We start from the raw sequence: 26,213 nt of genomic DNA on the forward strand, positions 1-26,213 counted from the left end.
ATTGTGTATTTTCCATGTATAACACGTTTATCTTTCATGAACATTTCTAAATCAGGTGTGCTGATGAATCTGTTAAAGTGGGTGTACAGCTTGTGATAGGCAATGGTGGTGAGTTTGAAGTGAGGGACCAGCAGATGAAATGTAATCAGTGTGTGAAACGTAATCAAGCCTTGACACACAGAGGTTTGGGGCAGCCTCCCATATAATTTACAATTGGCTGCAAAATTCGAAAAAAGGTTGAGAAAATGGACTTTACAGACAAGAATCCAAAACAGAACTGCCCAGGTTAGTAAACCTGGTGCATATATAGTGGAACGGCAGAAAGAGGAGGGATCTTGGGACCGGAACCAAAAATAAGGTCATCGGGCTGCAACTTCTTGGTGGATGGAACTGGAAGTGACATCTTCTGAGGTAGAACCAGGTGGAAATTCCTGCATTTGGTCTGGTAGATAAGAGAAAGGATTGATGTATTCTGCCACCGCCTGGTCTGATTGGAAATTACCTTGTTTTGAGCCCTTTAGCTGTCTCCCATGCGCACGTGTGTGACATCAGTAAGCAGAAAAATTGGAACCAAGAATTCAAAAAGCTAGTCGTCAACACCAAACCACTAAGCCGAAATGATAGTCAGAACACACAGAAGAGAATCACTAGCCAGCTGTATTATCGTAGTATTTCCCTCTACTTACCCTTTACCTGTTTTCCTTCAAGGGTAAATGTACTCGTCAAGTTCGTTACTGGGTTGGTCTACTGTTGCACTTTAAGATTAACACACACATACATAGCTATACACATACACACAGACCCTAACCACAACAGTGCCCCATGAATGACACACACACGCTGATTAACCTTTAGCACTTTAAACCACACAAGTGCTTTAGGAATAACACAGCCTGTCACTCTCTCAGCTCTTCAAGAGACTTACTTATTATCGGCACAAACAACATACGATATTTTAATGATATCTCAGACCTAAATATTACTTTTGGTCTGCAAGAATACATTTAAACATACAAAGGCTCGGCCATTCTTGACTATTGGCCATTTATTAGCCAAGAATACCTTACTTTACGTCCTGTTCCCTACTATTGGATGGAGCTCTCACCCTCAGCCTTAATAAACCTCACAGCACAGAGGTAATGGTAAACCTCCAGCCGCACCAGGTGCTCAAAGAAATCTAACTTATTACTTCAATCACTCTATAGACATTAAGACAAAGCATAGAAAGTTAAAAGCAGCATGGTATTTATTACAAGAATAATAATAATACCAGTAGAACAAAGAATAATAGAAAATAGGACTGATAGAAAAGTCTGGATATATATAGTCTTTACAAAAAGCTTACGAAAAAGTTACAGATGACAAGGATGAACGTCGCAGACGGCTTGTGATTGAGCACTCGTAGTTGCTCATGATGCTTTTCTGACGATCATATGGAAACAGCTTCACGTTGACATCGCTCTGTCCTAGTGCTGGGAGGTATACCGGTACATACCGAAAACCGTTTTTTATTTTTGTTATGATATGGATTTTTCTTATACAGCAACACCGGTATAAATAGCCTAAACAACGTTTGGAACGTGACACAGTGGGGAAACTGTTTAAGGGGGGACCTTTTTCACTGCTACACTGCTAAACACGTATGCAATGGAGTACATGCATTAGTGGAGGTATTGAGCGGTGAAAATGGACAGAGAACATTCTGAAACTGAAGCTGTAGCAGACGATAAAGTTGAACATGATGACACAGAAGAACTTTTGCCGAAAAAAAGAACCGTGTCTGTTGTCTGGAGATAATGTTGAGCTAAAGTTGTTGCTGTAGGCGGCAACACAAGCAATTTGCTGCATCACCTTAGCTGGAAACATGCTTTGGAGTACCAGTGCTTTGGACACATTCTTCACACAGCCATAGGTATGTAATGGTTATTAAAATAATAAACTATTTTAAGTAATGGTAGTAAAAACATACCATAGTAATAAGAAATGTACAATGAATGTGTGTATAATCAGTTTTCTGTTGTCTCTATTATCAGTCAGTACAGGTAGTCCCTACTTACAATGGTTCAACTTAGATTTTTCGAAGTTACGATATCGAAAGCAAGACGATAATTTATATAAAATTGTGTAAAAGATAAATTTTCAAGTTGGCACGGCAAGCAAATGTTTCTGTGGGCCGAGCAATGCAGTACGATACGTTGCCGGAAACTCCCACGTTGTGAGATGCCTCAGTCTCACTAGCGTTCGATAGAGATCAGTGATCTTGTTGTTACGGCACGTTTCGATACGCTTTTGCTAGAAGGAAAGTTAGCTTTGTTGATTTGACCTCGATACCCTGCGCTTGCGTGAGTAGGGAAGAGCAAACCACTTCTAAAATGGCATGTGGAGAGATTCCAAAGTGAGTGCTCAAAGCAATATAATCCGTGGATTACTTTTTGAGTATTATCACTGAATCGGGGTCTGATTTGTTGAACTCCAATTTTGATGCAAGTGATCTGGTGATGGAGATCAAAAACTAAAGTGAGGTATCCGGAATCGGCTGACCATGGTGCTGAACACGTTCCTGGAGCTGATGCACCCATGGCAACGTTCGCCTGGGATGACCAACACTTATGATGACACAAGGTACAAACCATATTGAGTCTCATTGCAATGGTCACCCATGCGAACCCACCTCACAAAGACAGCCAGGCAGCCAGTCCACTGTGCATTCCTGCTGGCTTAGCTTGAAGCAAGGTCCATATTAATGCAATTTGCCTTAATGATGGTTCAGTTGGTAAAGATGTCATCACCAAGTTGCACTTGTTTTATATTATTTTATTTTTATTTGTTGAATACTGTGTAATGTACCTGGGCTTGAAGCCTTGAATTTAATAGTATTATTACTGGAAGTTGTACTATTTATTTTATTGTTATTATTTATTAGTTTAAATATTATGCAGTTTAATGATGGTAACATTGTTTAAAAAGTCACTTTAACATGTCAGTGGACAGAAATTGTTAACATTAACAGAAAGTGTAGTTGGTTTACAAAAAATATTTACTATTCCATTTCTAAGACAAGTTCAGTGCAATACAACTTTTGACAAGCACCTCTGGATATTTGACTAAGTCTAAATGCCTCTTTGGTTGGTTGAAATTATTTTGTCAAAACTATAGTTTAAGCTGTTTGCAAAATTTGTTCAATAAAAAGGTTCTATATTTTGACTGCAACTGTCATGCAGTGTGATTCCTTCTCTTCATTAGTGCCACCCCCTTGAAAACTATCACTTTATGGGGCCATGCAAACCTGGATTAACCTGTATGCACACTAAAATGTTTTTTTGTATAATGTACAATTCTCATGACGGTGGAATAGGTTATTCTTAGCCAGTCTACTGCAGTAATTGCAGTGGAAAATGTGGTTAACATCCACTAATGCATGGAAAAAAAATTCCGCAGAATACCGTCAAATAATTTTGAAAAATATCGTGATATAGAATTTTGGTCAAACCGCCCAGCACTACTCTGTCCTCTTCATTCCTTCTTCTTCCTCCCTCCTTCCTTACTCACTTTATCACTTATCAGATGAGGCATATTTACTCTAAAATTCTACTGGGGGTTTTTGCCAGATGTGATTTAGATATTCTGATTGGCTGGCTGTGAATATGATGAATGAATTCACTCGTCCGTTTTCCCACACAATAAAACTTTGTTATGTTCTCTGAGGTGTCGGTATGTCTTTCTTGCCCAGGCTATAAAATAGTTAGATGTCCATCCTTTCTCAGCTTATAAAGTAACTGAGCCACCAGCATGTCTTCCTTTCTTTGTTGGAACAGCTGTTTTAAAAGTGAGTTATAACTGGGAAGAAGACATGCTTTGATTTGTCCTGAATGTAGTTCATCTGTTGTCTTGTCTTGAACAGAAAAATATAAACCAAAATGTACAGATTTTGTACCCCACAGACCAGCGTTAAGAGAGTTTGAATGCATCCACAATCCCAGACAAACTGCAATGTGCGACACTGACGTCTTTATATGCTCATGCTGATGACATCACATGATGCAACTTCTGGTGCCACACCCCCTAACAATGAGATATTGTTACATGGCAATGCTACACCAAAATGTCAGGACACACTGAAAGACAAAATTGCAAAAATACTTAAAGATCTTCAAAACTAAAAAATAACAACAAATAGAAAAATTTAAGTCAGCACCCTAAAAATCCCTAAACAAGAACAGGAACAAAACTAAGGAGCATAACAAAAAATAAATCCGGTCATAACAGTAGGTGTAAGTGGGAGGAAGTCAAAGATACAACTGTCCTATGTCTTATGTTTTTGTTTTTATTAATAAGATAATCCATTTATCAGTTAACAAAGCCTGCTTATCCAGAGTAGGGTCATTGGAAAGCTGGAGCCTATCCTAGATACATCGGGCACAAGGCAGGAACAAAACTTGGATGAAGTGCCAGTCCATCACAAAGGTGTGTTTATAATATAATCCAATATAAAATGAAGTAAAAAACAGCCAGCTTTTATAAAATCAAATTTCAGTGGTGAGTATTCATTTTTACTTCACTGTTTATTGGAACTGGAAGCCAAAGTCGAGTTTCATTTGGGCAGTCACGGCAGCTTCACTTTAACTCAGAAGTCATCGCCCACCTCAGAATTTCAGATGCTTCTGCCCTGCCACAGACCCTTCTGCTTGTAGATAAAGTCAGTCCATCCATCCTCTTCCGCTTATCCGAGGTCGGGTCGCGGGGGCAGCAGCTTGAGCAGAGATGCCGAGACTTCCCTTTCCCTGGCCACTTCTTCTAGCTCTTCCGGGAGATTCCCGAGGCGTTCCCAGGCCAGCCGGGAGACATAGTCCCTCCAGCGTGTCCTGGGTCTTCCCCGGGCCTTCTCCCGGTTGGACGTGCCTGGAACACCTCACCAGGGAGGTGTCCAGGAGGCATCCTGATCAGATGCCCGAGCCACCTCATCTGACTCCTCTCGATGCGGAGGAGCAGCGGCTCTACTCTACTCTAGATAAAGTCTTAATGGCTAAAATGGAAGTATTTCCCCCCAGCAGCAGAAGAAAAGCTAAGGGCTATGCATCTTGATGCCCCCACAATCTCCTGGATCATGCACTCCTGACAAACATCGGTATTGACAGGTATTGGCAATGGAGACCAGTCAGAGTACAGGAGGCTTCTGGAGGACTTTGTTTTGTGGTGCAGGGAGAACCACCTGCAGGTCAACATCAACAAGGCAACATAGCTGGTGGTGGACCTCCGTTGTGCTAAGGAACCCATGAGACCAGTCACCATCCAGGGGGAGGAAGTCGAGGTGGAACAGAACAATAAGTTCCTGGGGTTCCATATGAACAGCAAAATGGACTGGTCTGATAACACAATGGCTCTAAATAAGAAGAGCCAGAGCAGAGCAGACTGTACTTCCTGAGGAGACTCCAGGCTTTTGACATGTGCAGCCCCCAGCTGGGAAGGTTATACCAGTCTGTAACAGCCAGAGTGTTGCTCTGTGCTGAGGAGCAACTTGAGTTCAGGCACTGCAAAATCCTCAATCAAACTCATCAGGAAAGCCTGCTCTGCACCTCTGGGGATCTGTTAGGCTTCTGCCATTAGCAGTTCAATGCTTCTTCCTGATATTCCATCCTTCACTCTAGCCAGAAGCCGTAGGAAGATATTAGACTCGATATACTACAGTTACTTGAGCAAAATATTTATTGTATTATATGTTTTTATTCTTTTGTCTTATATTGTTAGTATCTGTGTATTCCGTGTTCATGTAGTGGTATGCTTTTGAATTTCCCATTGGGGATTAATGAAGTATTTGTAATCTAAAATAAGTTAACAATTTGAGCCTTTCACATCTTTTTTCTTCATTTTTTTTCTGAAGTTTTCTCATAGCATCTTGTCTGCTTATTTTTTCTCAGTCTTTGTCACTTAATCGTCTTCTGTGATGTGCCTGATGCTCTTATTCTTCTTCTTCCTAGTGCGGTGTTCTTTATAACATAATTGGCTTTTGCAATTTGCTTGATGTTCAGCAAATGTTGCTGCTCTTTTTCTGCTGTGTCACTTGGTTTTTCAATCACTTTGTCTTATTAAACACAAACACACACAGGCCACTTTGCAGTCCTATAACGTTTCAGGTCCTAAGATTTCAATTAAGGCAAAGGTCAAGGTTCTAGCTCCAGCAGTTTTTGAGTAATTGCATGATAGATGGACAGAGCTTGGCGTTTTACATATGTAGATTAGCTGTGCAATTCATCTGAAATGGGCTGAAATCTAAGCAATTAACGTAGACCTGTGTTAAAGATTGCAGTGCAACATCTATTGAAATGCATTTTGTAATGCATGTAGTAATAAAATGCTTTGCATTTATCATTCCAACAGATGGTGCATCACAAACATTTGTAACAATAAAATGCATTGCTACAAATGTACTATATGTGATGCACAATTTGTTGGAATGACAAATGCAATGCATTTTATTACTACAAATATTTGTGATGTGCCATCCATTGGAATGGCAGAGACATAGTAATTGGATGAATGCACCGATACCCTTTTATTAAGGTGGATAATATGTATTTACAAAGATTAATAAAATCTAAATAAAGTCCTAAATGTTTCATGCTGAGAGGCTTCCCAAGAGCAAAGAAAACCTATAGTCCAGTAACTAATAATCACAAACTAGAAGAAGAGCATATTCTGCCATGGAAATCACCCTTGGGGATTAATTAAATATATCAAATCTAATCTAAAATAATCTAACAATATGAACCTTCCACCTTTTATCTTTTTTTTCTGACGTTTTTTTGGCCACCACATCAATAGTCTGAATTTCAGACAGCGAGATGACAACTGACACCACAAAGAACAAACTTAACTTTGAAAAACAGAATGCTGAGCGCTGTAACACAGATGCTGCCACTCGATGGAGAAGCTGTGATGGCACTGACATCAACTTCGAGCTCACCAAAGATGTGTTTGAAGACTTTCCTGGAGTGTGAAAAACATAAAAGACGGTATGAATTAAAATAGCCGTACCACCACTCCACCGCCAACAGGTGAGCTGCAATAACAGGAAGTTTCGCCCAAATGATGAGCCATTATAGAAAAATGGAGAAGCTTAGTCGGTATTTGAAACGGTGAGTGAAAAATCATGCAATGCTAAGAAAAATGTGCATTATATTGCCTGAGGCGGAAAAAAGGTAGGGCACAAGGCGAAAGTATGAAAGGGACCAGAGGATGAGAAAGAAGTAAAGGTCTGAAGGAGAAAATATACCAAGGAAAATTCCGTGTGGTGAGTGCAAGACTGAGGGAACTTAAAAACAATCTTTGAAGTCAAAAGTAGACTTCAGAACCCCAGCAAAAACCCCAAGAAAAGTGGGCCTGAGTCAGAAAACAAAAAGCAGCTCCAAAAGAGTAGGGCCTGAAAATCTCATAAGTGAGAGGGGAACTTTGAAACCACTGACTTCAAGAACAAAAAAAAAAGATTATTAATAATTATTAAATTCAGTTACAAAAGATTTTTAAAAAATATCAACAAAATACCAAATTGCAGATGGCTAAGATTCAACCCAAGAGCAAATTAAACTATTAATCTAGAAAACAATAATAAAACATCCAAGAACGAGGGAAGAGTTCCAACAATTAGAGAACTTACAAAGTATTAAAAAGGAATCCAAGAAGGAGGGTTGAAAAACTCAAGCATGATGTAGAGAATGTCTCGACAAGGTACTGGTGTTATGAAGCTGCAGCACAAAATGGTGGAAAAGCGATGATAAGGCCTCAAAATTACACAGGCCAGACCAGTAAGCTGCTATGAAGAAAATAGCAGCTGAGTTTTATAAAAGACCAAGAGAAGAGTTGTAAATGAAAAACAAAGCTAAGGCCCACCCACAAAAAAAAAGAAACAAAAATCACGTTAATGCTCAATATGCAAAACCGAAAACAAAGTCAAAAGTCACACCGAGAGATCAAAACAAGACAAAAGGAAACACAAAGTTCACAAAGAGACTTGTTATTTGGTTGTTTATCCACAATCTTAGGTAAGGAAAACATGTCGGGGGGGTGACCTTTTATCACATCATGCTAGCAACATCACATGTATTTATGGGAAGAAACAAAACCCCACAAAACAGAGACATCCCAAATGGTATTCAGAAGATTTCAGATACATTTTTAAAAAGCAAAAATTACAGGAGTAAAATAGAAATTGAAGCTCAGTTTGGATTGCATGGGTTAAAAATACAAATTGAGCTAAAAAAAATACAGTAAAAGAAAATGAAAACCGTGTCAAACCTGGAAATGTCACATAACAACCAGGACTTCCCAAAATGAGCCTGGCCTCAAACTTGAAAAGCAGGCTTTCAGGCCTGTACAGTTCTATGTATCCATCTAAGTATATTTATATCTTATGCTTTATTGTTGTTTTTATTAATTTTAAGTTATTGTTTTTCATGTTTTTGTAGTGCTGGGTGGTATGACCAAAATTCTATATCATGGTATTTTTCAAAATTACACCGGTTTCACTGTATTTTTTTCCATGCATGAGTGGATGTTGACAACAATTTCCACTGCAATTACTGCAGTAGACTGGCTAAGAATAACCAATTCCACCGTCATGAGAATTGTACATTGTACAAAAAAGCATTTTAATGTGCACACAAGTATTAATATATTCTTATTACTATGGTATGTTTTTACTACCGTTACATAAAATAGTTTGTTATTTTAATAACTATTACATACCTATGGCTGTGTGAAGCCTGTGTCCAAAGCACTGGTACTCCAAAGCATGTTTGCGGCTAAGGTGATGCAGCAAATTGCTCATGTTGCCACCTATGGCAACAACTTTAGCTCGACATTATCTCCAGACAACAGAAACGGCTCCTTTTTTCAGCAAAAGTTCTTCTGTGTCATCACGTTCAACTTTATCATCTGCTACAGCTTCAGTTTCAGAATGTTCTCTGTCCATTTTCACTGTTCAGTACCTCCAGTAATGCATGTACACCATTGCATGCGTGTTTAGCGGTGTAGCAGTGAAAAAGGTCCCCCCTTAAACAGTTTCCCCAGTGTGCCATGTTCTGAACTTTGTTTAGGCTATTTATACCGGTGTTGCAGTATAAGAAAAATCCATATCATAACAAAAATAATAAACAGTTTTCGATATGAACCGGTATACCTCCCAGCACTATGTTTTTTGTTTTTTTTTCCTGTTGATTCTTCTTCTTATTGGTAATTATGTTCTGTACTTTTATGTTTGTCTGTGTTGAATGTTCTTTGTGGGTGGTTTCCCAAGAAGCCGGGGTCACCCTGACATCACTGCTCCTGAGACCTCCCTCTGACTATTTAAGCCAAAGGAACAGAAGCTCAGGCTGCATTTTCATTGTCATCTTTTGGAGTTTTATGTGTGAGTATTGTTGCTTCCTTTGTTTTTGCCAGTTTCTTGATCTTTGATAGATAGATACTTTATTAATCCCAGGGGGAAATTCACATACTCCAGCAGCAAAAAATATTAAATTAAAGAGTAATAAAAAATGCAGGTAAAAAACAGACAATAACTTGAATAATGTTCAACGTTTACCCCCTCTGGTGGAATTGAAGAGTCGCATAGTTTGGGGGAGGAATGATCTTCTCAGTCTGTCAGTGGAGCAGGACAGTGACAGCAGTCTGTCGCTGAAACTGCTCCTCTGTCTGGAGATGACACTGTTTAATGGATGTAGTGGATTCTCCATAATTGATAGGAGCCTGCTGAGTGCCCGTTGCTCTGCTACGGATGTCAAACCGTCCAGCTCTATGCCAACAATAGAGCCTGCCTTCCTCACCAGTTTGTCCAGGCGTGAGGCATCCTTCTTCTTAATGTGCTACTGTGTTTGGATTACATTTTTTGGTTTAGTGGGTTAGGACTGTTTGCACTTGGATTGCCTTTTACGCAATGTCATTTTGCTCATTGAACATTAGTTTTGATGTCTCATTTTTCAAGAAATATCTTTCATTTATAAAAATATTTTGTTGCTTTTTAGGTCCCAAACTGGGGTTTTTGCTTGTCTTCTCTCTTGTAAGGCCTTTTGGGACAATTAAGTACTTTTTCAAGTTTGTTAAGCAGCCGCTTCATTTTGGGGCCTAGTCAGGCAGTAGCCTGCAGTCATAGTTGGGAATAAGCTATACTGAGTGAGTATCTTCTGGGCTGGCCTGCTCTTCGGTTACTTTTTGAAGGCCTGTGTTTGTGGTGCTGAGGCTTATGACACACAGGCCCTAAATGGTGCACTGACTTTTAAAAATTGAAAAATGTCTTTCAAGGGAGAGAGAAGCCACAAACCTATGGCTTTAGGACAGCACAAAACAAGACTTATTTATATTTTGAGAGTTTATTGAAGAAAAATGGTATGATAAAAAAAGCAAAACGGAAATGCAGGTAAAAATAGGCGACCAAAATAAGCAGAGCAGTCAGAAATCTAAAAGCAAAAGTCCAAATAATGAGGATAAATTCAAGACAATGCTCACAATGGCTGCACTCCACAGCAAACGATGATGCTCTGCTGTACTCACTGCCCTCAATATAAAGGCAGTCCCAGTGGTGATGTCATGATGACTCCACCTCTTGAGGATCCACCCACCAAACACGAGGAATGGAGCTGAAATGCAACAATATGCAAAGTACATAAGAATTGAAGGATATTTGCATAAATCAATATTCAGTTTTGTTTACTTGTAATCCACTCTCCAGTACCCTGAAGTCTCAAGTTTGTACTCTCCATCCTAGTCGAGCAGTCTTGTAGCTCTCAAAATAAGGAATATTCCACATGGGTTATTTTATTTCTAGACTCTGATCTCATGGACAGAGGGAACATCCTGTTCCAATAGCAGGGGGTGTGACTATAATTGGGCAGGGTGTCATCTGTTCAACCAATGAAAAATCAGTAAAAATAACATGCCCTCACTACATGCCCAAATGCACCAACCCACTCTCTGAATGAGAAAGGAAGCAAAATGAAAGAAGCATATCAGCTCCTTCAGTGACTGTTGGATTATTTGGAATGGCATAAGACATCGGATGGGCATGACAATTTGTCTGTATATGGCACCTTGTCAGTTATGATTGTAGTGGGTAACTCAAATGCCATCATGCAGGTAGAGCGGTCCATTATGCAGTCTCGTATTGCACCTCAGCACTGCCAACTCCCCCTGTCAACGGACACCAAGGTGTCTCGCCTAATCAGTGTGGGCATCCTGAAGAGCCTAACTGTCCAAGAAGTGACAGATTGAGTACTGTGTACCTGGTGACACTGGCAGAGGTGAAAAGAAGCTGTTTTCTAGATATCACGTTTAATGAAGGTTATAGGATTGGAAATGTCACCATTTGCCATCACCTCTTCTGGTTTCTGAAAGGTTTTTTCTCAGGATGCTAGGGGAAAAAAATTAAAAAATGAAATGTGTTGAAGTGAGATTTTCTTGTCATAATTTTTCTTCACAGCTATAAGTAGACTCAAAGAGCACGGCAGGGAGACACTGGGTAGTGCTAATTCTTAACAGGCACTGACATGATAATCCATAGAGCCCAGGCTGTTAAAAATGGAACCATCCCATAATATTGCTTGTGGCTATTCCTTCATGAGGTGTCACCCAAACACTGCCCTCTAAAGGTCTGTAAAGGAACAACCCTACTAGATAATGAGCACACATCTCCAATATCACCTGTAAACAGCAGGGGTTACACTTGCGCTATTCCAAAACCAAAATAAACACAAAAAAGGATAAAAAACCACAGAGAGAATTTATTAATAAGATAATAATAACAGTAGGTGGCAGAAGCTTGTCTGTGCCTACCTGCTGTGACGTTTGACCACAAGAAAGACATCAATAAATACAAACTGAAAGATCATTACTGAGCATCCATCCTACCTGTCATTAAAGCCTACTTGCAATTAAAGTCAAAGTCAAATGCTATGATTGGATTCTTCTTTAAATTTTTTATGCACTTTTCTAAAATGATTGTGGTTTTCTGTGTGTGTTTTCTGGGGTTTTCAGAGCCGATGAATCGAATTCATCACTTTTATTTTTTAATTGAAGGCTTTTTAAGAAGTACATTATCATTTGACACAGTATTGTTTGGACAAGTTGTATTGCTATCTTGTGGCTTTTGCATTGTTTGTTACCGTAGTAACGTTCCTACAATTGACTGGGATGGCACAGTGATGATATCATCAATGCAACTCTTTAAGGGTCACCATTAGGTGGCGCAGTGGTAGTGCTGCTGAGGAGACTGTGGAAGATTGTGGGTTCGCTTCCCGGTTCCTCCCTGTGTGGATAGCGCTTTGAGTACTGAGAAAAGCGCTATATAAATGTAATGAATTATTATATTATATCTTGAGATTTGATAAAAACTTGTGAACTCCTTGTCGATCATTTCTTTGTTTTTTCTGGCTTTAATAGACTTCTTTCTTTTTAAGTTTTGACTACTATTTGGGTTTTGCCCTTATTGTTTTGACAAAAGATAGGATTACATTCTGATTAACAAACTTTGTGTGACGCTATGTTTTCCTTTTCAAACATCTTCTAGTCTACCTAAAAAAAAGTAAAACAACAACCACACAAAGATTTCTTTTGAATTATCCACAAATTCCGTTGGGGGAAAGGTCATCACTGGCAACCTTTTAACCCATTGTGTGAATGATGTCAGAAGTCACACCCTTAGTAAGCAGGTGTGCGTCCAAACGACAGAATTACTAAATTATGGTAATGTGCATGAAAGTCAAAATGACATCAAAATAAGAGGAAACAAAAACTCTTTATTCTCTGAAAATAACATTTTAGAATGTAACCCATGTTAGAAATGATGTCTGCCACCTAAAAATCCTGTAATAGCAAATAATATTCAGAAATATCACTTCAGAAACACTCAAAAAAAGAGTAAAGAATACCAATCTTACGACCTGTTGTGATAGAGAGGAATCTTCTTCTTCTTTTGGCTGCTACCATTAGGGGTCGCCACAGCAGGCCCTCTTTTTCCATCTTTTCCTGTCCTCGTCATCTTGCTCTATCACACCCACCACCTGCATGTCTTCCCTCGCCACATCCATAAACCTTTTCTTAGGCCTTCCTCTTCTCCTCTTGCCTGGCAGCTCTGTCCTTAGTACCCTTCTCTCAGTATACCCCTCATCTCTCCTCTGCACATGTCCAAACCAACGCAATCTCACCTCTCTGACTTTGTCTCCCAACCGTCTAACTTGAGCTGACCATCTAACGTCCTCATTTCTAATCCTGTCCATCCTCGTCACACCCAATATCATTGTGAAATGGACACTATATAGCGCCCGACCCGACAAAGACTTAACACTGAGGCACGTGTCAAACTCAACAAAAGACAGTTACTCTGTACTGTTGATCCCCAAGTATTTAAACTCATCCACCTTCGCCAACTCTACTAAATCACTAGCAAAATTAAAGAAGTATGGCCAGAAGAAAAAGCAGACATCAACAACTCTAGAGCCAATAACCGGGTAGTCAAAGATTGTTGTCATTAAGGCTAAAATGTTACTCAAGAATCAAAGTCAAAAGTCTGAGTGAAAAGATTGAAAACCAAAAAGAATTTTTAAGAAAAAATTTTGCATCAAAGAGTTGTGTTATCCGCTATCTCAGATGAGAAAAGGTCATCACTGCCAACTTTTTAGTCTGTCGTATCAATGACATCGCGACTTCAGAGGCCACACCCCCAGCAACATGCTAACAATGGAACTGAAAAAATGAACACACAATGTATCAAAACCAAAATCATGTTGGAATTGGAGCAAAATAATCTTCACAGCCTTAAGTAATCACTGAATCTTCAAACCATTTTAAAATTTGGATTCCTCATACAGTACGTGAAGCCGGTCTTTAAAAACGTGACCTAAAGTCCTACAAAAATGTATAAACAAGTAAACTCCTAACACTACGGACAGAGACTTATCTCTGTCTATGTGTAAAATGGCATCTCGATGCCCTCCTACTTATTCCTGCCTTTTCCATTTGCTCCCATCATGCCTGTGAGAGGCAGCAAATGATTTTTAATGAGACGTAGTCAACAACATGGAGAAACTTCATAACAAATAGTCTGTCCGTGGTTTTTGAGCAAAATTATACATCAAAAGTTTGCAGCCTTAAAGTTGTTTATCAAAGACTAAGAATTTGTACATGAGAAAAGAAAGTCATTATCCGTAATCTCAGATAGTGATCTTGGCATGTGGCTCTTTATGCTGTCCCATCACTGACGTCATGTGCTGTGCTCCTCTCTGGGAAATATTACATGTTATGATTTGGTCTATTTTTAATTTTCCTGGTATTTTTATGTACCTTTTTTGAAATTTGTTTCCTGCTAATGTAAGAAACAGCCTGTTGAGATGACGATGTGATGATTAGTTTTTTGGAGCCAAATCATGCAAAAAAAATAGGCACTCTACAGGAACCCTCAAATACCGTCATTCTGCAATGAATTCGGAATTCTTCTCGTCAATTGCTGTCGTAATTACCTACTTTATTATCAGAAAGGTTAGCATCAGAGCAGTAAATAATTACTGAAATGTTACAGAAAAGTTCAGGTTCAGGCAAAGGAGTCCAAAAAAAATATCTCCGGTGCCAACCACGCAGAAATCAGAAATGGACACATGCTGACCCAGCAGAAAGGATGTAGCAATTGCCTTCTGAGCCTGCTTGGCTTGTCAAACAGTTCAGCTCTCGCAAGTGGAGCTGCGTCAGAGAGCTCCATCATGGAGGCTTGCTTTCCTGAAAAGGAGATGCCATCCCATCCTCTGGGAGCTCTCGGCTTTATATGGTCCTGACTGGAAGAGGCGGGGCTTTGGAGGTAGCAGGCGGGGTTTGGGTGCCCTCAGTAGGCATCTTCTCAGTAGTGCAGAGTAAAAGAGTACTTCTAATGGTAGCACCCCCTCTTGTCCCAGCAGGGTACTGCATGCCTTACTCGAGCCCAGATGTTGACACACCGACGTCCATGCAGGACACCATAAAGGTTTTAACTAATGTTGAGTGTACAAAAATAGGAAAAAAAGAACATGTGCTTAAGGTCTTTTGTATATTTTGACATCTTTTTCGGCACTATAATGTTTTATATGGGGCATTGCCGTATTGTGTTTTTTTTCATCTTTTGTTATTATAATTACATGTAGGGAGAGTGTGGGTGTTTGTCTGCTTTGTGCAGTGGTATATAAGATCACCCCCATGCACTCCCTGGTCATCTGAGATTGAACTGAATTTACTTTAGTGAGCAGTACACTTAGCTTTATTTTTTCAAAACTTCTCACTTTAAATTTTTCAGCTTCAACTTTTGGTTTCTGATTTAGGCAAAAGATAGTGTATTTTTTGCCGAGATAAGCCCCCCGACTAAAGGATTAAACGTATAGTACATCTGAGCCCCCACCCAGCCCCACCTCATACTTTGTGTTGCACTATTATACAGTCATTTGGAAAAGTTTGTGAACCCTTCTCAGCCTGCATAATAATCGACTCTCCTTTCAACAGTAAAGATATCAGTAGTATGTCTTTCATTTCTTAGGAACATCTGAGTACTGCGGTGTTTTCCGAACAAAGATTTTTAGTGACGCAGTATTTAGTTGTATGAAATTAAATCAAATGTGAAAAACTGTCTGTGCACAAATGTGGGTCCCCTTGTCATTGTGCTGATTTGAATGCCTGTCACTGCTCAATACTGATTACTTGGTTGGATGAGCTCGTTACGCCTTGAACTTCATAGACCGGTGTGTCCATCATGAGATATAAAGGTATTTAAGGAGGTCAATTACAAGTTGTGCTTCCTTCCCTTTGACTCTCCTCTGAAGAGTGACAGCATGGGATCCTCAAAGCAGCTCTCCAAAGATCTGAAAACAAAGATTGTTGAGTCTCCTGGTTTAGGGGAAGGCTACAAAAAGCCATCTCAGAGGTCTAAACTGTCAGTTTCAATTGTAAGGAATGGAATCAGGAACTGGAAGGCCGCAGGCACAGTTGCTGTTAAACCCAGCAGGTCTGGCAGGCCAAGAAAAATACAGGAGCGGCATATGAGCAGGATTGTGAGAATGGTGACAGACAACCACAGATCAGCTCCAAAGACCTGCAAGAGCATCTTGCTGCAGATGGTGTATCTGTACATCGTTCTACAATTCAGTGCAATTTGCACAAAGAACATCTGTATGGCAGGGTGATGAGAAAGAATCCCTTTCTGCTCTCACGCCACAAACAGAGTCGCTTGTTGAATGCCAATGCTCATTTAGACAAGCCAGATTCATTTTGGAACAAAGTGCTTTGGACTGATGAGACACAAATGGAGTTATTTGGTCAGAACAAAAAGTGCTTTGCATGGTGGAAGAAGAACACCGCATTCCAAGAAAAACACCTGCTACCTACTGTCAGATTTGGTGGAGGTCCCATCATGCTGTGTGGCTAGTTCATGGACTGGGGGTCTTGTTAAAGTCAAGGGTCAGATGAATTCAACCCAATATCAACAAATTCTTCAGGATAATGTTCAAGCATCAGTCACAAAGTTGAAGTTACGCAGGGGTTGGATATTCCAACAAGACAATGACCCAAAACACAGTTGGAAATCTACAGAGGCATTCATGCAGAGGGAGAAGTACAATGTTCTGGAATGGCCATCACTGTCCCCTGACTTAAATATCATCGAAAATCTATGGGATGATTTGAAGCAGGCTGTCTATGCTGGGCAGCCATCAAATTGAACGGAACTGGAGAGATTTTGTATGAAGAATGGTCACAAATACCTCCATCCAGAATCCAGACACTCGTCAAAGGCAAAAGGGGGTTCAACTAAGTATTGATGTCATATCTCTGTTGGGACATTTATGCACCTGTCTAATTTTGTTATGATGCATATTGCATATTTTCTGTTAATCCAATAAACTTAATGTCACTGCTGTGTTCCATAAGGCATGTCATATATTAAAAGGAAGTTGCTACTTTGAAAGCTCAGCCAATAAGAAACAAAAATCCAAAGAATTAAGAGGGGTTCCCAAACTTTTTCATATGACTGTATATTACATGGTGTTAAGTCCCTTATCACATGTCTTTAACAGCTCAATTGTGTAAGGTCAATCTCTCCATCTAATTCACTTTTTCCTTCTTCCTCCACTTACCCTTTTTACTTTTTGCTCCTTCTTTCTCCAACTTTGTCCGTCCTCGACAGCCAGGGAATATAGCAGGCTCCGTGACGTCTCCCGATACACCTCTAGTCCCATTCCAGCTGTGCCTGCCTGTTCAGTTCTTGGGTCTGCCAGGCTTCAGGTCCAACTTCCCCAGTTTCTCCTTAAAAATGCTGTTTGTTGGGCAAATGGCATCTTGTTTAACTAAAGGATCCCTTCTCATTGAGCGTTTCTCAGCACTTCTCTAATAAATATGCAGCTAATCTGTCCACACTCGCTGCTCGTGGCCCCAGGGTGCTGCTGCAGGTCTTTGATGATTGACAGCTCGTATTATCGGAGCTCAGCAGGCAATTAGAAACAAACCCGTGTATCGGGCTCTGGGAGATGAAGGCGCCTCACGCGTCCTCCGTGGGACTTGAGCGGTCTTTATTAAGTCACGGCCAGGTGTGGGCCTGTTGTCTTCATTTTCATATGACTGCCACGTTCCAGGGAATGCAGGTGCTGTGATGTTTATTCTTTATTCATTTTCTCTGAGCTTAATTAATTTTTCTGGGAGACTTATTTTTTTGTGATCAATTTTTATTTATTTAATACAATTTATAAAATACATTACCAATCAGAGTAATAGACAAAGAAAAACAAAATAATAAAATAATAGTCGGTCATTATCCAATCCTCTATATCCTAACACAGGGTCATGGAGGTCTACTGGAGCCAATCCCAGCCAGCACAGGACACAAGGCAGGAACAAATCCCGGGCAGGATGCCAGCCCACCGCAGGGCGCACACACACACCCACACACTAGGGACAATTTAGAATCGCCAATGCACCTAACCTGCATGTCTTTGGACTGTGGGAGGAAACCCACACAGACATGGGGAGAACATGCAAACGTTAAATAACTATTAAAAAAATAATCATTTTTGGGTGGAGTATTCCTTTAGTAAAAACAAGTAAGGATATGAGAACAGAGAGAATCCAAAATTAAGGCACACACCCACCACTCAGCTGTCCCCAGTGTACCAGTCTAAGTATGGGTGACCCATTAGGTGCGTTGGTGTGTCCACTTACCTGTCAGGTGATGCTCCGACACTTTCATTAACAAATATTTCCAAATAATCAAACTGCTCCCCTTATTGCTTTCATCCGACAGGAGCATCCGCTGCCTACGGAACATCATTCACTGGAATCTGATTACGGCCTTCATCCTGAGGAATGCCACCTGGTTTGTGGTGCAGATGACCATGAATCCTGAGGTCCACGAGAGCAATGTGGTGAGTCTGAGCAACAAGAAAAGCCCACTGATCACTACTGCCATGGGTGTTTTTATATACCACGTTTGAGTGACCTTTGTACCAGTGATGTCGTCTTTTTAATATGGGTGTGTGTCTACTTTCATATATCCTTGTTAAAGCACTTATAGAAAGGCACTATATAAGATGAAACCTGTCTGTTTGATGAGAGAACCTAAGGCGAGCTTTTTAAGTAATGCCCAAAAATTATTTGGGATGGACATCCAGAAGCTGCCTAGGGGCATCTTTGAGTATTTCAGTACGTTGAGAGAGTGGGAAGGTCGGTGGGTCCATCCTTAGACTCCTTGCATTTTCTTTTTCATATTTAGTTTATGTGAAATATGTTTGTGAAAAAATGTTATGTTTGAGATAAGGTTTTTGTCCCCGACTTATGTGTGTTTTCCTTTTTTTTTTGTGCCGCCTTTGGTTTTTTTTGAAGTATGATTCATGTGTTTATGGAATTTTTGTTTGTATTGTCCCATTTATTTATTATCTATGAATGACATATTCTCTGACGTTCCTTGTATTTTGTGGGTGGAACCCCCAAGACACAGATAAACAGCTTTACTCACCAAGAAAGTCGAAGGTTGAAAAATCTGTGTACCTTAATTCAGTCTTCAGGCATAAAGTTATATTGGTGCCAGTCAAGGACCATGTGGAGCCCTGGGAGAGTGGATAGGCATCACCCTCACTGCTCATAGCAGGTAGTGGTTGGAGGTTCCTCCTTGGTGCCCGGAGCTTATAACGCCAACTTTAAAGAGCGCACACCCCCTTGGTGTATGGAGCTTGCACTTTTGTTTTCATAAACGTCACCTGATGACCGCACCCACTCAGTATTATCAGAGTTAAACAACAGTGTCTGGAGTGCATGTCCCATCAGGATCACAAACGGCATCCCGTTGTGCTTATCTGGCAGACTTTAAGGAGCATGCACCCCATGGTGTATTGAGCGTGTGTACTTTTACTTTCATAAACAGCTACCTGCAGGTAACAACACCCACTCAGAATCGTCAGAATTTGACGGCCTTCCCATTCCCCCCCCACCTCGGTGTCCAGAGCGTGTGCCCCTTAACTTTTATAAATGACACCCCTCACATGACAGCACCTTGGCAGCTGCCTATGTCAATGCCTTTTCCAGTGATAAATTTGCATTAAAACAATCAGTTATCTCACTACCGTGACATACAAAATGGCTGAAGAAAATCTGAAACTAAAGCAGAGTGGACCTGGGAAAATATGAACATGCGAAAAAGTAGGAGGGGAAACCATGTGGATACCAGGAGCAGTCTAACTATAAGATGTCAATGTCAGTTTATTTACTGTATATAGCACATTTAAAACAACATAGGAATGCTGTGGCCAAAGTGCTTTACAAGAACAGAAGAAAAAACATACAATTAACATAAATAACATATATAGAAATAAAATAAATAATAAATAGAAGTAAGGTTACCTAATCACAATGAGGAAACCATCAGTATTACTAAAGGTCACGGAATGTAAGTGAATAGAAATGAGTCTTTAATCTTGTTTTGAACAGTTCAATTGTAGACGACTCCTTTATGTACTGAGGTAAAGAGTTCCACAGGGGAGGCTACAAAAGCCCTGTCCGTCCCCCTTAGTTTTACATTTGGTACGAGGGACAACAAGAGACAACTGACCAGAAGATCTAAGCACTCTAGATGGCTGGTGTAAAGCACACTATTCAGATAAATAGGCAGGAGCAAGCCCATGTAAAGATTTAAAAACTAGCAACAAGATTTTAAAATCAATTCGAAAACTGACAGGCAGCCAGTGTAAAGAAGCTAATATTGGAGAAACAGAATCAGACTTTCTTGCCCCAACCAGAAAGCGAGCGGCAGCATTCTGGACCAACTGTAACCTGCATATCAGGGATTTGCTAAACCCAGAATACAGCGAGTTGCAGTACTCAAGGCGAGAAAAGATAAAAGCAGGAGTAGCTTTCTCAAGATTCCTAGAAGATAAAAAAGGCTTGATCTTACCTAAAAGACAAAGCTGGAAAAAGCAACTCTTGATTACAGAATTAATCTGTTTCTCAAAAGAGAGGTTACTGTCAAAGATAACACCAAGATTGTTGACAAACAACAACCATCCATCCATCCATTATCCAACCTGCTATATCCTAACTACAGGGTCACGGGGGTGCGCTGGAGCCAATCCAAGCCAACACAGGGCGCAAGGCAGGAAACAAACCCCAGGCAGGGCACCAGCCCACCTCAGAGCACACACACACACCAAGCACACACTAGGGACAATTTAGAACAACATTTATTCATATAGCACATTTTCATACAAAGAACGTAGCTCAAATTGCTTTACAAGATGTCAACAGTAAAGTGACAAGAATTCAAAAGTATAGTTAGATAAGAATAATAATTAATAAGTAACCAAAAAAGAATAAATAAAAATAAACAAATCCATAAGATATTATAAACAGATACATATTTAGTAGAAAAGTAGCATCCTTAACGTAGGTGGCTGTGGCATTATGTAAATAAGGAGCTGAATATGTATGTCCTTTCCAATGGGAATGCCACTCTTACCAAAGTGCCACCTGAAGCAATCACCTCATCACCTCACCCCACACACCAGAACTCACATGTCATGTCCCACTGTGACAGGCTCAGGGAGTGAAATCCCCTTAGTCTTGAGCAGAAGGGGGCCACATGGTGAACAAATTTCAGTCGTAAAATCTGCAGTCATTGTTATGGTCTTAAAGAAAGAAAAATAGCTAGAATTTGAAAATAATTATTTCTAACAATCAGGAGGTGAAAGATATGAATTAATCTGTTCAACACCAAATGAATTTGTCTGCCCTTTAACTCTTCCCCAGCCTTCACCCATCCGTACCCAATGCGGTGATATTTCCTCGACCAACACACTCAGTACTTTTCGCCTCTTTTAACGTCACACTGGTCCCCTGCAAGGCTTCTGCTGCTGCTTTTTCTCCCCAGTTGCCTCCTGTGAGCTTCCCCCTCGATGTTTCCAATGGCAACGTGAGCAACAGGGAGCAGAAGTGGAGACAATGAGAGCTCTTCACTGCTCATCTCCGGTGCTTACTGTTAAAGTGACAATTTTTGACTTTATTAGTGGTGAAGAAAATTATCATTTTTCAGCATTTATATGAATTTTTGGCTTAATCTTTATTAACTGCAGGGAGCAGTCCCTTTCAGAGCCAGGGCTCCCACAATTCAATGATTATCTTTCATTTTTGGATTTTCATTCTTTTTCTTTTGCTGCTTATTGCAAATGACAATTGAGTTTATAACAATGACTTCGTAACACCTTACGGTGGGCTGGCGCCCTGCCTGGGGATTTGTTCCTGCCTTGTGCCCTATGTTGGCTGGGATTGGCTCCATCAGACCCCCGTGACCCTATATTAGGATATAGCGGGTTGGATAATGACTGAGTAACTGACTTCGTAACACTTTGAAATAACTTTTTGTCCCGCACATACTGACTCACCAGTACCAGAAAACCCCACCAATGATACAGTATACTTTTTGTCTCTTTGGAGGTCTGCTTATGCAATGACGTTGAGCTTTGTGGTGTTATGCCCTATGTTTTGCCTTCTAGACCTAAAAACACTCATTTTAAGGTTGTTTTGGACCATATGAAAGTGTAAATCAATAGGTGTCTTCAGCAATAATTTTCAGAAGGTCTTGAAGTTGTGTATGCCACATCAACTGACCCCAGGAGTTCACCTCCTTATTCCCATAGTGAAGCTGAGCAATGCTTCAGGCTGTGACACCATGGCAGTCATTTGGTAATCATTTTTCCTCTAGAAAGGCCTCTTGTTTTGTTTGATGTATGAGTTTGCTTAGTAAGGACATCAGGCCTCGGATTTAAAAATAGTTTCATTCCTGATGATGTTCATAACCAAGTTTTCAACGTAATCGGAAACTGCCTGTTAATGGAAAAAATAGCAAACATGCTTAATTAGTTATTTTACAGAAAAAGTTTAATAAAAAGTCATTGATGATTCCAGTGCTTTGAGGTATATTAGTTTTGGTATTGTAATATGAAATTATTTACTTAGTAATTTGAAATCAATTTAATACTTTACAATTTTTGACCCACCATTTTGTTATACCACAATAACCACAATTATAAGCCCTTTTTTTTTTTTTTTACCAGCAGCCATTTTGTGCATAGTAACTCAAGCTTGTAACTATGCTATCACGAAAAACCTAATAAGTCACGCTTTATGACCTCATTACTGAGGGTGTTTGATGCCATGGCCTGTACCTCCTGGTGTCCAAGATTCCAGATATTTCTACAAAGATTCTTTATGGTGTTAGAGTTGATTCACTTATAGATTTTCATGGTGTGTTTACTTTGATTACTGTTTTATCTTAGAAGCATTTTAGAGTGACCCTATCCTCACTTTGTTATGTAGATAGATAGATATGAAAGGCACTATATAATAGATACTTCATTAATCCCAAGGGGAAATTCACATACTCCAGCAGCAGCATACCGACAAAAAACAATATTAAATTAAAGAGTGAAAACAATGCAGGTATACAGACAGACAATAACTTTGAATAATGTTAACGTTTACCCCCCCAGGGTGGAATTGAAGAGTCGCATAGTGTGGGGAGGAACGATCTCCTGATGTACACCCAGATGTATGTCCTCCACCACAATGTGTGCTGTCTTATCCTTACACTCGCCTGAGGACAAATAAAATTCTATCTGCCCATTATAAAGTGCATTCTATATCTATCTATCTATCGTAACAAAGGCGCTATATTGCGCCCGACCCGAAACAGACTGGACACGGAGGTAAGTATAAAAACCAAGAAATCTTTTATTTTCTTCAGCAGGAGGGCACGTCTTCCCCGTGTCCCCCAGCCACAACACTGTCCCAAAGTAACACAAACACACCAAAGTAGAACACTCTTCCTCTATACCACCACTCCTCCCAGGCAACCTTGTCCTCCTCCACCCGACTCTGGCGCCCTGAGTAGTGGCTGCAGGCTCATCTTATAGCCCACCCGGAAGTGCTGCAGGTGCTCATTGACCTACTTCCAACTGCACTTCCGGGTGTGGCTGCACTCTTGCCCAGATGGGCTCGTTAAGCCGTGCAGCTGTATGCAGCTCCCACTGGCATAGGCCACGGAGCCCAACCAGGATGAGCTCCAGTTTTTCATGAAAGTGACCCCGACGCAACCCAGGGGGGCTGCCAACAAAGGTTCCGAGGGACGTAGCATGACTCCTATGGCTGCTCCCCCAGATCCAGTGACAAAGCGGCGTCTCAGCTGGGCATCTATCTATCTATCTATCTATCTATCTATCTATCTATCTATCTATCTATCTATCTATCTATCTATCTATCTATCTATCTATCTATCTATCTATCTTGCCTACTATGCTAAAATTAAAATCAATCTATCTATCTATCTATCTGCCACAATACACTTGCACCTGGGACTGAATGGATCCATATGAATGGGTAGTAATGTGGATGACATCTTCTTGTTAGTCAAGGTACAGTATATTATAGGAAGAGACCTCTGAAAAGTATTTAGGAGTTTATGCTGACACAATAATTTTATTGTCTAACCAATGTGCTGAAGCAATTAAAGACTCAAACAAAATAATAGGTTTTATCATAAAACTGTTTGAATGTAAATTGAGTTGTGCTCAAGCTTTATAATGCGCTAGTGAAACCTAATCTGGAGTAGAGTGAACATTTCTGATCACCACACTACAAAAAACATAGCATAGCAGTACTTGAAGCTGTGCATAGGAGAGCAACTAAGTGTATCCCAGGATTTAAGGATGTCACACTGTTACAGACACAGAGTTAAATCTATTTACTCTGATCAGCGAAGACTGTGTGAGAACCTAATACAGGACTTCAAATCTTTCAAAGGCATTGATAAAGTCAATCCAGCAAAAGTCTTTTATCTTAAGGTTGAATCACATACTTGAGGACACCAGTGAAAATTAATGAGAAGTGCATTTAGGACTCAAGCCAAGAAGCACTTCTTTATGCAAAGAGTTGTGAGAATCTATTAAGATATGGAGTTGAAGCAGAAACCTTGACAACCTTTAAGAAGGATCTGAATAACATATTGGGACAGTTTAGTTATTAGCTAAACAAACAAGCACGATGGATTGAATGGTCTCTTCTAGTGTGTCACATTTCTTCTGTTCGTATTAAATGCAAGCAAAAAGGAGTCACCAATAAGCTTTTATTCAGTCATTAAATTCTTTGACATTCTTACGTATCTTTTATGTGCCAAAATGTGAAAGCAAATAAAAAGGTAAATGGATGTGGCAAATCCCTGTGCAACCTGGCTATGTTAGCAGTCGTCATAGACATTAGAACATTAGAACACTCTAGATGAGAACAGGCCATCTAGCACAACAAAGTTCGCCAATCCTATCTACTTAATTCTTCTAAAAAAAACATCAAGTTTAGTTTTGAAAGTTCCTAAAGTCTTACTGTCTTCCACACTACTTGGTCGCTTATTCCAAGTGTCCGTGGTTCTCTGTGTGAAGAAAAACGTCCTAATGTTTGTGTGAAATTTACTCTTAACAAGTTTCCAACTGTGTCCCCGTGTTCTTGATGAACTCATTTTGAAATAACAGTCTCATTCCACTGTACTAAATCCCTTCAAAATTTTAAGCACTTCAATCGTGTCACCTCTTTAGCTCTGAATCAGCCTAGTCGCTCTTCTCTGGACCTTTTCTTGTGCTGCTGTGTCCTTTTTGTAGCCTGGAGAACAAAACTGCACCCAGGACTCCAGATGAGGCCTCACCAGTGTGTTATAAAGCTTGAGCAGAACCTCCTGTGACTTGTACTCCACACATCAAGACGCTATATAACCTGACATTCTGCTAGCCTTCTTAATGACTTCTGCACACCGTTGGGAAGTTGATCGCATAGAGTCCACTAAAACTCAATTTTTAGACCTTCCATTGTGTATTCAAACCTAACATTTTTACTTACTATGTATAATACTGCACTTTATATGTACTGACATTAAATTTCATCTGCCACAAATCTGCCCAACCCTGTATGCTGTTGAAGGTCTTCTGTCATAATTTAACACATTCCAAATTATCTGTCAATCCACCTATCTTGCATATTGTAATCTTTTTAGTTAGCCAATAAAAGGTGTCATTTTGCTTGACTTCTCACTTGGTATCATCTATAAACTTAACCAGCTTGTTCCTTATATTCCTATCTAAACCTTTTATATCTATTTATAAAAATAGCAGCTGCCCCAGCACTGCCCCCTGCTGGACACCACTCTTAACATCACCCAATTCTGATGAGGTTCCTCACACCATCACCCTCTGCTTCCTGTGTCTGAGCCAATTTTGCACCCATCTACACCCCACTCTGCCACTTCACTTAGTTTGATGCCCACCCTTCTCATGTGGCACATTATCAAATGCTTTCTGAAAGTCAAGAAAGGTGATGATGGCCAAAAAGTGTTGTGCTTTTAGGAAGTTCAGATTATTTTTACGCTTCTTCTTGGCTCTCCCTTCTCCTTCTTCCTGGTTCTTCTGTTTGAACGTTCAGTACTTTTAATTTAAGCTGATGACTTTTTAAAGCTTGTCCAGGCCAAGATGAACACCCCTAGCCCCTCTCTGTCCAATGTCATTTGAATACGCCATATCAGCACATGTTCACAAAGTGTGCAAGCATGAAGACAACCCATTGTTTGAGAACTTCCCTTTTACACAGTACAGAAAATAATCATTAGAACCTGACCTTTCTTCAAATCTAATTTTGCAAAAGGTCCT

General features: G+C 40.1%; 1 protein-coding gene across 1 annotated transcript in view; it reads left to right on the top strand.

The window, feature by feature from the left end:
* crhr1 (corticotropin releasing hormone receptor 1) overlaps nt 1–26,213 on the top strand; it is a 231,140-nt gene that overhangs the window by 166,659 nt on the left and 38,268 nt on the right. Inside the window, exon 6 of the mRNA XM_051936421.1 lies at nt 18,287–18,407. Coding sequence (XP_051792381.1) covers nt 18,287–18,407 — 121 coding nt within the window. The remainder of the gene's footprint in view (nt 1–18,286; nt 18,408–26,213) is intronic.

This window comes from Erpetoichthys calabaricus, chromosome 14 (genome assembly GCF_900747795.2).
Source record: "Erpetoichthys calabaricus chromosome 14, fErpCal1.3, whole genome shotgun sequence".
NCBI lineage: Eukaryota > Metazoa > Chordata > Cladistia > Polypteriformes > Polypteridae > Erpetoichthys > Erpetoichthys calabaricus.